The 13191-nt window shown below is 51.9% G+C and overlaps 1 protein-coding gene across 1 annotated transcript in view; it reads right to left on the bottom strand.

The window, feature by feature from the left end:
• LOC137532540 (dual specificity protein phosphatase 7-like) overlaps positions 1–11491 on the bottom strand; it is a 46815-nt gene extending 35324 nt beyond the window's left edge. Inside the window, exon 1 of the mRNA XM_068253150.1 lies at positions 11038–11491. Within this exon, the coding sequence (XP_068109251.1) occupies positions 11038–11380 (343 nt within the window). The 5' untranslated portion in view covers positions 11381–11491. The remainder of the gene's footprint in view (positions 1–11037) is intronic.
• Positions 11492–13191: the final 1700 nt, after the last annotated feature.

Raw genomic sequence — 13191 nt, 5'->3', positions numbered from 1 at the left:
GCTCTACCTACATACCTACAGTATGAGTTCTCGTTTGTTAAACAATCAGATCGTTACACACTTTTAAAAGCTAATTTTGCTTAAGTCGTTCTTTCATTAATTAAAAGATTGTTAGTCGTTCACAACGAACGATCGTTGTCGTATGTGTGTTTGTAGCTTTAGACTATGGGCTGGGTCACTCGAAGAACGCTTCTGAGTGTTTTCAAAAGCACTAGAGTTGTGAAAATAGCTAGGCTAATGTCTTTCTATGAGCTAGTTCACACCAGAGCAATGTGACTTTTTCCTCAAACGCACGTCCTGCAGCATTTTGGAGGCGATTACGCCTGAATATAAAAGTATAGGAAAACTGTAAAACCGCTTTAAAAATTGCTGAACAAACAGATCGATTTTTCAAAGCGTTTCTTGCCCAAAGCTGTTCACCCCCAGATCAAAGTGTACAAGAACTACAAAATCGCTACACCCAAACGCTCCAAAATCACTAGACAAATAGAAAATCGCTGGGCACGTGCCCAGAATAGCTACTGCAAAAATCGCTAAGCATTTGCGATTACGCTTAGCTATTTTTTATGTAAACAAGCCCTATGATAGGGACAGACTATTTTTAGAGATTACACTGTGAGCCCCCCCCCCCCCCTCCACCCCACGGTCAGTTAGTGACATTATTTTATACGCTGTAAAGCCTGGCAAGAGATGTCAGCATCGAGGGCAATTTGGGGTTGAATTATTATATTTGTAAGTATACTTCTCCTTAAATAGCACTTAGAAAATTACTGTAAGTTATGTGGATATAACTGAGCAGAACAACAAGAAGGGCGGCCACCTGTCACTGACCACGTTAGTTCATACCACGTTTCCCAATGAAAGGTTCCCTTTAAACAGCCACAACAAAGCTGCGGAAGAGTCTGCCTACGTCTGCAGAAAGCCAGTGACCGCAGCACTTCCGAGGCACACAGATCTGTCATTATGATGAAAGAAGTTCCTGCTTATAAAGTAAGACCTCTCTACTAAAGCAACACAGCCACAGAAATTACAGAGCAGCAGAAAAGTTAGCTGTACACTTCGCCACTAACAGAGACACCCCGCTATATATTTATTTATATTAGGGATATATATACACTGTGCTCCCCAGACAGACAGCGCAGATGAAGGAATGAAGCAATCAATTACTGATGACCTGAATTTTATGAAATGTTTGCGTCATATATCAATATCACTTCCTGGATTTAGGCACCCAGCTATCATAGGCTCACCGCCTCCTATGCTGTAAGCAGAATTGTGCAGAGAAGTATCAACCCTGCGTTCTTTCATCTCTCTCCACCCGGCTACTTTTTCATGCCACCAGGTTACTATTTCATGCCACCAGGCTGGAAACCATTTCTGGGGAGAACACTGGAGCTGGTGTGGAGCATTGCGGGCAGAGATAGCAACCAGGGTGAGTTAAACCCTCTACTGTGGCTCACATCCACCAACACTTATTTTCAGTTTAGCCTCAGGCGAAATTGAAATTCCGCTTTCACCTGCTCATCCTTAATCTTTATACATTCATAAGGTGCATAATGGCCAAGTGAACCCCATGCAGAGAGGGTGGTGTCTAAGGAGAGATAGAACATTTCTCCAAAGACGCTAACCGCTCTGACCAGGGTCACTTGGTCATTATGCACCTTATGAGTATATGGTAATACAAAGTAAATTTTCCCCCCATTTTTAATGTTTCAGAAAAGGCTTGCAAGAACCTGAATTAGACTGTGCCACTCTCGTTGTGCTACTAAAATATGCTACTCAGGGATGGGCTCAAATTCTAATTCGGGTGAATCTGGTTAGTAGCTATCTGGATTTCACCAAGATACCTGTGGGGGTGGTCAAGCTTACCTATCCGACGTCTTCTGCGGTCCATCCCTCGGCGCCTCCCACGATGCGGTCCAATCCGGCATCACGTGACCATACACTTCCTCCTTCAATCCGGAAGTGTTTGTAATCTCGTGACCACCGCATGGACCGCATCGTGGGAGGCGCCGAGGGACAGACTGAAGAAGACGTAAGGTAAGCTTGACTCCCCGCCCACCCCGCACAGATATCTGGGTGAAATCCGCATAGCTCCTATCCGGATTCACCCGAATTCGAGCCCATCCCTGGTGCTACTAAAATTTGACATGTTACTGTTCTTGGATAGCTAAAAAGTCTGCTTTTTGCTGTCTTAGAATCTCATAAGCGCCAGCGTGCTGCTGTGGTGGGATCCCCCAAGCGCCAGCGTGCTGCTGTGGTGGGATCCCCCAAGCGCCAGCGTGCTGCTGTGGTGGGATCCCCCAAGCGCCAGCGTGCTGCTGTGGTGGGATCCCCCAAGCGCCAGCGTGCTGCTGTGGTGGGATCCCCCAAGCGCCAGCGTGCTGCTGTGGTGGGATCCCCCAAGCGCCAGCGTGCTGCTGTGGTGGGATCCCCCAAGCGCCAGCGTGCTGCTGTGGTGGGATCCCCCAAGCGCCAGCGTGCTGCTGTGGTGGGATCCCCCAAGCGCCAGCGTGCTGCTGTGGTGGGATCCCCCAAGCGCCAGCGTGCTGCTGTGGTGGGATCCCCCAAGCGCCAGCGTGCTGCTGTGGTGGGATCCCCCAAGCGCCAGCGTGCTGCTGTGGTGGGATCCCCCAAGCGCCAGCGTGCTGCTGTGGTGGGATCCCCCAAGCGCCAGCGTGCTGCTGTGGTGGGATCCCCCAAGCGTCAGCGTGCTGCTGTGGTGGGATCCCCCAAGCGTCAGCGTGCTGCTGTGGTGGGATCCCCCAAGCGTCAGCGTGCTGCTGTGGTGGGATCCCCCAAGCGTCAGCGTGCTGCTGTGGTGGGATCCCCCAAGCGTCAGCGTGCTGCTGTGGTGGGATCCCCCAAGCGTCAGCGTGCTGCTGTGGTGGGATCCCCCAAGCGTCAGCGTGCTGCTGTGGTGGGATCCCCCAAGTGTCAGCGTGCTGCTGTGGTGGGATCCCCCAAGCGTCAGCGTGCTGCTGTGGTGGGATCCCCCAAGCGTCAGCGTGCTGCTGTGGTGGGATCCCCCAAGCGTCAGCGTGCTGCTGTGGTGGGATCCCCCAAGCGTCAGCGTGCTGCTGTGGTGGGATCCCCCAAGCGTCAGCGTGCTGCTGTGGTGGGATCCCCCAAGCGTCAGCGTGCTGCTGTGGTGGGATCCCCCAAGCGTCAGCGTGCTGCTGTGGTGGGATCCCCCAAGCGTCAGCGTGCTGCTGTGGTGGGATCCCCCAAGCGTCAGCGTGCTGCTGTGGTGGGATCCCCCAAGCGTCAGCGTGCTGCTGTGGTGGGATCCCCCAAGCGTCAGCGTGCTGCTGTGGTGGGATCCCCCAAGCGTCAGCGTGCTGCTGTGGTGGGATCCCCCAAGCGTCAGCGTGCTGCTGTGGTGGGATCCCCCAAGCGTCAGCGTGCTGCTGTGGTGGGATCTTCCAAGCGTCAGCGTGCTGCTGTGGTGGGATCCCCCAAGCGTCAGCGTGCTGCTGTGGTGGGATCCCCCGAGCGTAAGCGTGCTGCTGTGGTGGGATCCCCCAAGCGTCAGCGTGCTGCTGTGGTGGGATCCCCCAAGCGTCAGCGTGCTGCTGTGGTGGGATCCCCCAAGCGTCAGCGTGCTGCTGTGGTGGGATCCCCCAAGCGTCAGCGTGCTGCTGTGGTCGGACCCGCCACGGGTCAGCGTGCTGCTGTGGTCGGACCCGCCACGGGTCAGCGTGCTGCTGTGGTCGGACCCGCCACGGGTCAGCGTGCTGCTGTGGTCGGACCCGCCACGGGTCAGCGTGCTGCTGTGGTCGGACCCACCACGGGTCAGCGTGCTGCTGTGGTCGGACCCACCACGGGTCAGCGTGCTGCTGTGGTCGGACCCGCCACGGGTCAGCGTGCTGCTGTGGTCGGACCCGCCACGGGTCAGCGTGCTGCTGTGGTCGGACCCGCCACGGGTCAGCGTGCTGCTGTGGTCGGACCCGCCACGGGTCAGCGTGCTGCTGTGGTCGGAACCCGCCACGGGTCAGCGTGCTGCTGTGGTCGGAACCCGCCACGGGTCAGCGTGCTGCTGTGGTCGGAACCCGCCACGGGTCAGCGTGCTGCTGTGGTCGGAACCCGCCACGGGTCAGCGTGCTGCTGTGGTCGGAACCCGCCACGGGTCAGCGTGCTGCTGTGGTCGGAACCCGCCACGGGTCAGCGTGCTGCTGTGGTCGGAACCCGCCACGGGTCAGCGTGTTGCTGTGGTCGGACCCGCCAAGGGTCAGCGTGTTATCTCCAGATCCCCCCCAATTGTCAGAGTGTTGTTGTCTTCAGATCCTCTATGTGTTAGGTTCATTTTAACACAACAGTTGTGCTCAGTTATAACCGAAAGACAACTGATTTTCAAAGTAAAATCCAAGTTTTTCTATAGCTCAGTTCACACTATATGCATTTTAAAGGAGAACTGTAGTGAGAGGTATTTAGAGGCTGCCATATTGATTTCATTTTAAGCAATACCAGCTGCCTGGCTATCCTGCTGATCCTCTGTCTCTAATACTTTCTGCCCTACACCCTAAACAAGCATGCAACAGATCAGGTGTTTTTGACATTTTTGTCAGATATGACAAGATTAGCTGCACGCTTGTTTCTGGTGTGATTCTGCAGGCAGATAGCTCAGCAGGGCTGCCAGGTAACTGGTATTGCTTAAAAGGAAATCAATATGAAAGCCTCCATATACCTCTCACTACAGTTCTCCTTTAACTGAAAGCTTTTCCCAATGCACTGCTATGGAGAAAAAAGAGAAATGTGCACCAATGCATTAGGTGTAAAAGGGCCCTAAGATCCCGTAAGTGTCAGCGTGTTGCTGTCTCGGGATCTCACACGTGTCAGCCCGTTGCTGTCTCGGGATCTCACACGTGTCAGCCCGTTGCTGTCTCGGGATCTCACACGTGTCAGCCCGTTGCTGTCTCGGGATCTCACAAGTGTCAGCCCGTTGCTGTCTCGGGATCTCACAAGTGTCAGCCCGTTGCTGTCTCAGGATCTCACAAGTGTCAGCCCGTTGCTGTCTCGGGATCTCACAAGTGTCAGCCCGTTGCTGTCTCGGGATCTCACAAGTGTCAGCCCGTTGCTGTCTCGGGATCTCACAAGTGTCAGCCCGTTGCTGTCTCGGGATCTCACAAGTGTCAGCCCGTTGCTGTCTCGGGATCTCACAAGTGTCAGCCCGTTGCTGTCTCGGGATCTCACAAGTGTCAGCCCGTTGCTGTCTCGGGATCTCACAAGTGTCAGCCCGTTGCTGTCTCGGGATCTCACAAGTGTCAGCCCGTTGCTGTCTCGGGATCTCACAAGTGTCAGCCCGTTGCTGTCTCGGGATCTCACAAGTGTCAGCCCGTTGCTGTCTCGGGATCTCACAAGTGTCAGCCCGTTGCTGTCTCGGGATCTCACAAGTGTCAGCCCGTTGCTGTCTCGGGATCTCACAAGTGTCAGCCCGTTGCTGTCTCGGGATCTCACAAGTGTCAGCCCGTTGCTGTCTCGGGATCTCACAAGTGTCAGCCCGTTGCTGTCTCGGGATCTCACAAGTGTCAGCCCGTTGCTGTCTCGGGATCTCACAAGTGTCAGCCCGTTGCTGTCTCGGGATCTCACAAGTGTCAGCCCGTTGCTGTCTTGGGATCTCACAAGTGTCAGCCCGTTGCTGTCTTGGGATCTCACAAGTGTCAGCCCGTTGCTGTCTTGGGATCTCACATGTGTCAGCCCGTTGCTGTCTTGGGATCTCACAAGTGTCAGCCCGTTGCTGTCTTGGGATCTCACAAGTGTCAGCCCGTTGCTGTCTTGGGATCTCACAAGTGTCAGCCCGTTGCTGTCTTGGGATCTCACAAGTGTCAGCCCGTTGCTGTCTTGGGATCTCACAAGGATCTCACAAGTGTCAGCCCGTTGCTGTCTTGGGATCTCACAAGTGTCAGCCCGTTGCTGTCTTGGGATCTCACAAGTGTCAGCCCGTTGCTGTCTTGGGATCTCACAAGTGTCAGCCCGTTGCTGTCTTGGCATCTCACAAGTGTCAGCCCGTTGCTGTCTTGGCATCTCACAAGTGTCAGCCCGTTGCTGTCTTGGGATCTCACAAGTGTCAGCCTGTTGCTGTCTTGGGATCTCACAAGTGTCAGCCTGTTGCTGTCTTGGGATCTCACAAGTGTCAGCCTGTTGCTGTCTTGGGATCTCACAAGTGTCAGTGTGTTGTTGATCCAGGGTCCTTTGCTCTAGACGCCAGTGTATATAAAACTGGAAAAAAATTTAATTGCTGCTTTATACTTTGCCACAGATCACTACACAACAGTATATCTAGTGTATGGTAAAGAGAACTTTAGCCCGTATTTCGAAGTCTGCAGTCTTTAGGCAATAAACGTGTAGCTGCCATGCATAATTACATTTCCTCTGTGCTTGCTAAAGCCAACTGTCAGACAGCTCGTGTGATGTATTTCAAAATGTGCGAACAGGAGAATATCCTGCCACAACTAATGAGTAGGGAGGATGGAAGGTCTGTCTCCAGAATAGGGAGCCATGCTTACTGATCTGCTGAAGCTCTTTTGCAGCTTGTAATGAATTAGTAGCCTTCAATAATATTTCTGGTGAAGCTATGTGCCTTATCAAATCTGCACAAATGGACTGCACCACAAATGTTGTGTTATTCCACTTTCATATAGAAGTCTTCAAGTGCCTAAAGCTGAACTAACAAGACAAAGAAAACTGGATCAAAAGTGGAACAGTTGCCATGGTAATCAAGTTTCAGCTGCTGAATGAGGCTATTGTTCTAATTGATGACTTTGAGAAATGGTTATGTTGGGATAAATCAGTTGTTCTGGGATCCCAAGTGCCAGCATGTCATGATTTGTTAAGGAACATTAGCTGGAAACGTCAGTCGGTGGGGAAGCAAATGTTGGGAGACTAAAAAGGAACCTTGACTGACCGGGGGGGGGGGGTAAAGAGTTTCAATTACCTGGGGCTATTACCAGCCCCCTGCAGCAGTCCTGTGAACTCGGAGCCGCTCTGGAATCCTCCGGTCCCCCGCTGTCACTTAGTTTCGTTTTTGACGACTCAGTCGGCCGGCCGCCATGCGTATTATTGGATGCATTTCCTACTGCAATTAGCGCTGTTGCGGACCGCAACACGTACAAAAATACGCGTTGACGCATTCCACACGCGTAGATATGCGGCGGCGTATTTTTGTACGCGTTGCAGTCCGCAACAGCGCTAATTGCTGTAGGGAATGCGTCCAATAATACGCATGGCAGCCAGCGACTGGTGAGTTGTCAAAAACGAAACTAAGTGACGACAGGGGCCAGAGGATTCCAGGGCGGCTCCGAGGGCACAGGACTGCTTCAGGGGGCTGGTAATAGCCCCAGGTAAGTGAAACTCTTTACCCCCCCGTTCAGTTAAGGTTCCCTTTAAGGTGGTGGTGAGCAAAAGAGAAGATGGGTAGCGACAGATGTGAAAAACAGAGTATTCTGGGAGATGTCAGGTGGTGGCATATGTGCAGAGCAGGGAACTGTCAGGTGGTAGAAGGTATAAAATATTTGACGGAAATGTCAAATGATCGTAGGTGTGTTAGTTAGAAATGTCAGTGATACTCGGTCACGTGGGTGGTGTGTATATGCACATATACACATACACACACACACACACACACACACACACACACACACACGTATACATATACATATATACACATAGATACACATGCATACATACATACATACATACACACACACACTGGGGATCGTTGGAAATGTCAGGTGGTGGTAGGGATCGGGAGAGCAAGATAAAGTATGCTGGGAGGACATAGGTACAACATGCACAAATAATACCCGGACATGTCACAAGATGGTAGTGCTGGGGACATGTGCAGTAGTGGTTGATGTGTAGCATGCATGGAGGTGACACCTAGAAGTTGGAGCGATAGTCTAGTTTAGGGGAACCAGCAGGAAACCTCATAGGGAAATTCCACTAATGTGATTGGGTGGACAGCTTGCTCTCAAACTGCTAGGTTTCAGACAGGTTGTAGTAAACTATGCCTGCACAATTCAGTGTTGTAGAGGGTGCGGTGTTTGGAGAACTAATCCCTATGAGATTTCCTGCTGGGCCCCTAAACAAGACTAGTGCCAATGTTGGTATGCAGAAAATTCTGGGATGCTTGTAGGGTAGATGGTAGCAGTGTAGACATCTCAGTGTGCTCTGAGATGCAGGGGGGGTGGGGATTTTGGGGAGGCGGGGGGAAGTTAGTGTGTAGGAAGTGTTAGCAGATGTCATGTGGAGTAAGGCATAGCAGAACACACTGTGAAACAGCAGGACCAGATGTAGTGAGGGTGCTGGAAAGTATTAGATGCTGGCAGATCAGCAAGGCATGACGGAAGATGTCAAAAAGACATCAGGTAATTGTAGGTGTGCGGGAAGTGCTGAGAGAGGTCACATGTTAGTAGGTGTTCAAAGGATGCTGGGTGAGTGAGGTCATGTGGTGGTAGGTGTGGCAGGAGCTAGACATACTGCACATGCTAGGAGAGGCTAAGCATATTGCGGATGCTGGTAAAGGTCATGTGCTGGCAAGTGAGCAAAAGATTGCAAGATATTTCAGGTGATGGGTATGCAGGGGATGCCTATAGATGTCAGTACAGTGGGCAGCATCTGGGTGTGAATGCCTTATAAACAGAGTATTACTGTGCAATTTTGTGTTTCCAATGCAAGTCTTATTGTTTCAGAAAATCTCCCTTGTCAATGGCCTACTACTGCCTGACACCCAACCTTAAAAGGATACCCAAGGTGCTGTGGAGGAAAGTTAAGATTTACTTAGCTTCTTCAAACCCCTGCTGTATATCAGGTCCCTTGCTTTACTCATAACCCCCTCCAGTATGTAGCTGCACCTCTAAAAGATTGCCAACCACAACTCTGGACACGGCTACTGCACATGCGTCAGTGTCGACTGGGAAGTGGGAAAGCTGAGGAAATCCACTTGTTGACCAAGCAGCAGTAATCAGGTGTTGCTGTTCACACTGAAGACTTGCTACAGGCTTCTATTGGGAGTGACAATACAGGGCTTCTGTTGCATTTCCTCAGCTTTTCTACCTCCCAGTCCGACACTGACATACGTGGTCCCATCCGCGTATTTTCTCAATCGTGTTTCCCAGAGCTTTCTATGCTTACACAGTTCACAAAGACAAACTGCACATACGCAGAACACTCCTGGCCACAAAAGCACGACTGAGGAGTTGCACAGACAATACTACACATGCAAAGTAACCTGATCTATTGTAAGGGGCAGCAGCAAAATGGATCAGATCAGAAGCACAGCAGGGGGGCAGATATACTTAAAAACAAAACAAAGACATAGAAAATTAAGATTGAACACACTACCCTCAGGCTTTCTTTAACTCTCCAAGCCTAACAACAAAGAACCTCTAATACACCATCCTAAAATAGACACCTAAACTGCTATTGTCTTCAATGTCTACCACCTAAAGATAACTTGGCACCCAAACTAAAGACCAGAACAATAAGCTTTGGCATGATGTCCACCAAATCCAGAGGCTTCAGAGAATGTCTTGTGGTCTATAGGTGTGCAGCAGGTTCCTGGTGATACCACTGACTGGTGGCTGTGCAAGGGATGCCTAGAGATGTCAGGAGGTTGGTAGATTATGCACATTCATTCAGACAGCAGATGGTTAGTAGATGTACAGATGCTGCCTGTAGATGCCAATAGTTTATACGCATGTAGGAGGTGCTGAGTAAGTCAGGTAATGGGAAGCAGGGAGTGTCTGAAGATATCAAGAGGCTGGTATGAGTTGAATTGGGTGATAGCAAGCAGGAAAAACATGCTGAGAGATGTCAGAGGGTGGTAAGTGCACTGGTAGGTTGGCAGGGGATATCAGAGGGTGGTGGGTCTGATGGAAGGTTGGCAGGGGATGTCAGAGGGTGGTAGATGTCATGGAATGGCTGGTGGATGCGATGAAATGGTAGGGCATACCTGGAGATGTCAGAGGCTGGTAGGTGTGATGGAATGGCTGGTAGGTGAGATGGTGTAGCAGATGATGCCTGAAGATGTCAGAGGCTGGTAGATGTGAGGGAATGGCTGGTAGATGTGAGGGAATGGCTGGTAGATGTGAGGGAATGGCTGGTAGGTGTGATGGAATGGCTGGTCGATGTGATGAAGTGGCAGGGCATACCTGGAGATGTCAGATGCTGGTAGGTGTAATGGAATGGCTGGTAGGTGTGATGGTGTAGCAGGTAATGCATGGAGATGTCAGAGGCTGGTAGGTGTGATGGAATGGCTGGTAGATGAGATGGTGTAGCAGGTGATGCCTGGAGAGGTCAGAGGCTGGTAGGTGTAATGGAATGGCTGGTAGATGAGATGGTGTAGCAGATGATGCCTGGAGATGTCAGAGGCTGGTAGGTGTGATGGAATGGCTGGTAGATGAGATGGTGTAGCAGGTGATGCCTGGAGATGTCAGAGGCTGGTAGGTGTGATGGTATGGCTGGTAGATGAGGTGGTGTAGCAGGTGATGCCTGGAGATATCAGAGGCTGGTAGGTGTGATGGAATGGCTGGTAGATGAGATGATGTAGCAGGTGATGCCTGGAGATGTCAGAGGCTGGTAGGTGTGATGGAATGGCTGGTAGATGAGATGGTGTAGCAGGTGATGCCTGGAGATATCAGAGGCTGGTAGGTGTGATGGTATGGCTGGTAGATGAGATGGTGTAGCAGGTGATGCCTGGAGATATCAGAGGCTGGTAGGTGTGATGGAATGGCTGGTAGATGAGATGATGTAGCAGGTGATGCCTGGAGATGTCAGAGGCTGGTAGGTGTGATGGAATGGCTGGTAGATGTGATTGTGTAGCAGGTGATGCCTGGAGATGTCAGAGGCTGGTAGGTGTGATGGAATGGCTGGTAGATGTGATTGTGTAGCAGGTGATGCCTGGAGATGTCAGAGGCTGGTAGGTGTGATGGAATGGCAGGGGGTGCCAGGAGATGGTGGTAAATCGGATAGAAGTTCAGCAGGGGAAGCGTGGAGTTCTATCAAGTCAACAGGTAGTAGTGGGCGGAGCTCGCTCACCTCTCAGGTAGTAGGCGGGGCAGCCGTCCTCGCGCAATTTGGCCAGCAGCAGGCCTAGGACGGACGTGGAGGCGGGGCCGGGGTCCTCTCTGGTGTTCTCGTCATACAGTAGTAGCTCGCGCTCTTCCAGGCGGCGCGGAGTGGGGAGGACGGAGCGCGCGGATAGGGTTCCTGTCCTCAGTCGGCGGAGCAGCAGGCCGGGAAGGGACAGGCTGAGGGCCGACTCGATGTGTCCGGCTTGGTAGCGCTCGTGCGGCCGGCAGTCCAGCAAGAAGAGACCAGAACCGGACTCCAGCTCAGCGTGCAGCCAGCCGGAGCTCTTCCCGGGGGGCTCCGCCGCCATCAGCCGCTGCAACACCCGCCGGGATCCGTGTGTGTGAAAGAGGAACGCCGCCCCCGGGGAGGAGCTACGGCGGAAATGCTGTGCGACAAACCAGAGCACCGCCCGGGGAAGGCGCTACGAGGGCGGGATCGTCAAGGGGCCCCACCCCATGAAGGAACTACAGCAGCGCTATGGCATGAGCTGGGGCGGGGCTGAGGTGAAGGGGAGGAGCTCGGGGCGGAACTGCGGCGGCATATGTTATAACTCGCCCAAGGGCAGGCATCACACACCCCTCCATCGCCCTGTCATGGACGTCCCTAGGTTCCTCTCTCTCAGTCGTCACGCCCACGTAGAGCTGAGCAGCCCTTCTGGTCTAGAGGCGGAGCGCTTCTGTCAAAAGCTTCAATGGGCGGTCGCGCTCTGTCATAGTCATCAATGAGGAGTCCCGGGAGCGCGGACGGCGTGATCTTCAATGGGAAATCCCAGGAGCGCGCCTAGCATACATCTCAATGAGGAGACTCCGGGAGCGTGCCTGGCGGAAGATTCCCGAATTGGAGGCGGAGCTGAGGGTGTTACACTGGACTGAACCAAATGCCCTTATGGACAGAAGACGCACAGTAAATAATACTGTGTCGATCTCTCATGAGATGTCCTTTGGAGGGATTGTTTTATAAGCAAGGAGCTGGTAACATAATGGCTGATCACAGCTAGTGAACAGTTCTTGGGGTTTAGCACCTCCTTGTGCTGCCGAAGGACTATCATACTACTCACGGTTTGCTGCATTTATGCAATCTTTCTGATCCCATAAAAGTTGGTCCAGAGGCAGTGCAGTTAAATTCTTTGCAACTTTATAAGATTTTGCAACCAGTTGCAAAAAATTGATAGGTACTATTAGAAAGTGCAATTTAACCAGAGGTGGCATATTATAATCCTAATAGGACCCAGAGGCATGTTGAGTGCACAATGACATGCCTCTGGGTTGTTGTATCGCCGCTGCTAGCCCATCCTGTACTGCACCCCCTTAAAAGATTGCCAGCCTAGCGACAATGTGCTTGTAGCTAACTGGCTTTATTTATGTGAGACTGTCAGTCAGCCTCGTCGCAACACCGCCTCCACGCGCTCTCCAGCCGTTCTCCACTTCTGTTTGCTTCGGCTTACTATTGGAGGAAGCAAATAGAGGCGGAGATCGGGGGAAGCGGGTTATCAGGGGGAGATGCTAGGAGGCTGACAGACAGCCTCAAATAAATAAAGCCAGATAGCCAAAAGCAGATTGGGCTCTATTCATAAAACCTTACCGCAAGTTTTCCGCTCAAAACAGCGGATTTTCCCGTCCATTTAGCAAAGTGGGCATTCATAAAAGCTGTTCCCGCATGAAAATCTACAATCCCCCAGCAGAGCGAGAAATTTCCGCCTTCCCCAGTGTTTTTCTAGATTTATCTAGAAAAAAGTAACAAAATGGCCATTCATAAAGATTAGAGGAAGCGGTATGTGGACGGGAAATACCGCTTCCTCTGATTTTGCGGATTACCTACAAGTGAATGGGACAGACCTCCCAGAGAGAGCAGTGCACGGAGGGACTCTGCCGGCTGAAGTGTTTCCGCATGCCTTCCGACAGCTTACCGCCAGCTTTCAGCGGGAGATCTCCGCTCTTGCATCGCAGCTGGCAAGATTTTTTTGAATGACCACCCAGAAGTGTAAAATACCACTGCGGTATTTTCCCTCCAGGAGTTTTTTCGCCACAACTGTTTTATGAATAGAGCCCATTGTCGCTAGGCTGGCGATCTTTTAAGGGGGTGTGCAATAGGGGGGGGGGCTGGTAGCGGCAATACAAC

Source organism: Hyperolius riggenbachi, chromosome 9, assembly GCF_040937935.1.
Source record: "Hyperolius riggenbachi isolate aHypRig1 chromosome 9, aHypRig1.pri, whole genome shotgun sequence".
Taxonomy (NCBI): domain Eukaryota; kingdom Metazoa; phylum Chordata; class Amphibia; order Anura; family Hyperoliidae; genus Hyperolius; species Hyperolius riggenbachi.
This window is presented reverse-complemented; position numbering and strand designations above follow the sequence as displayed.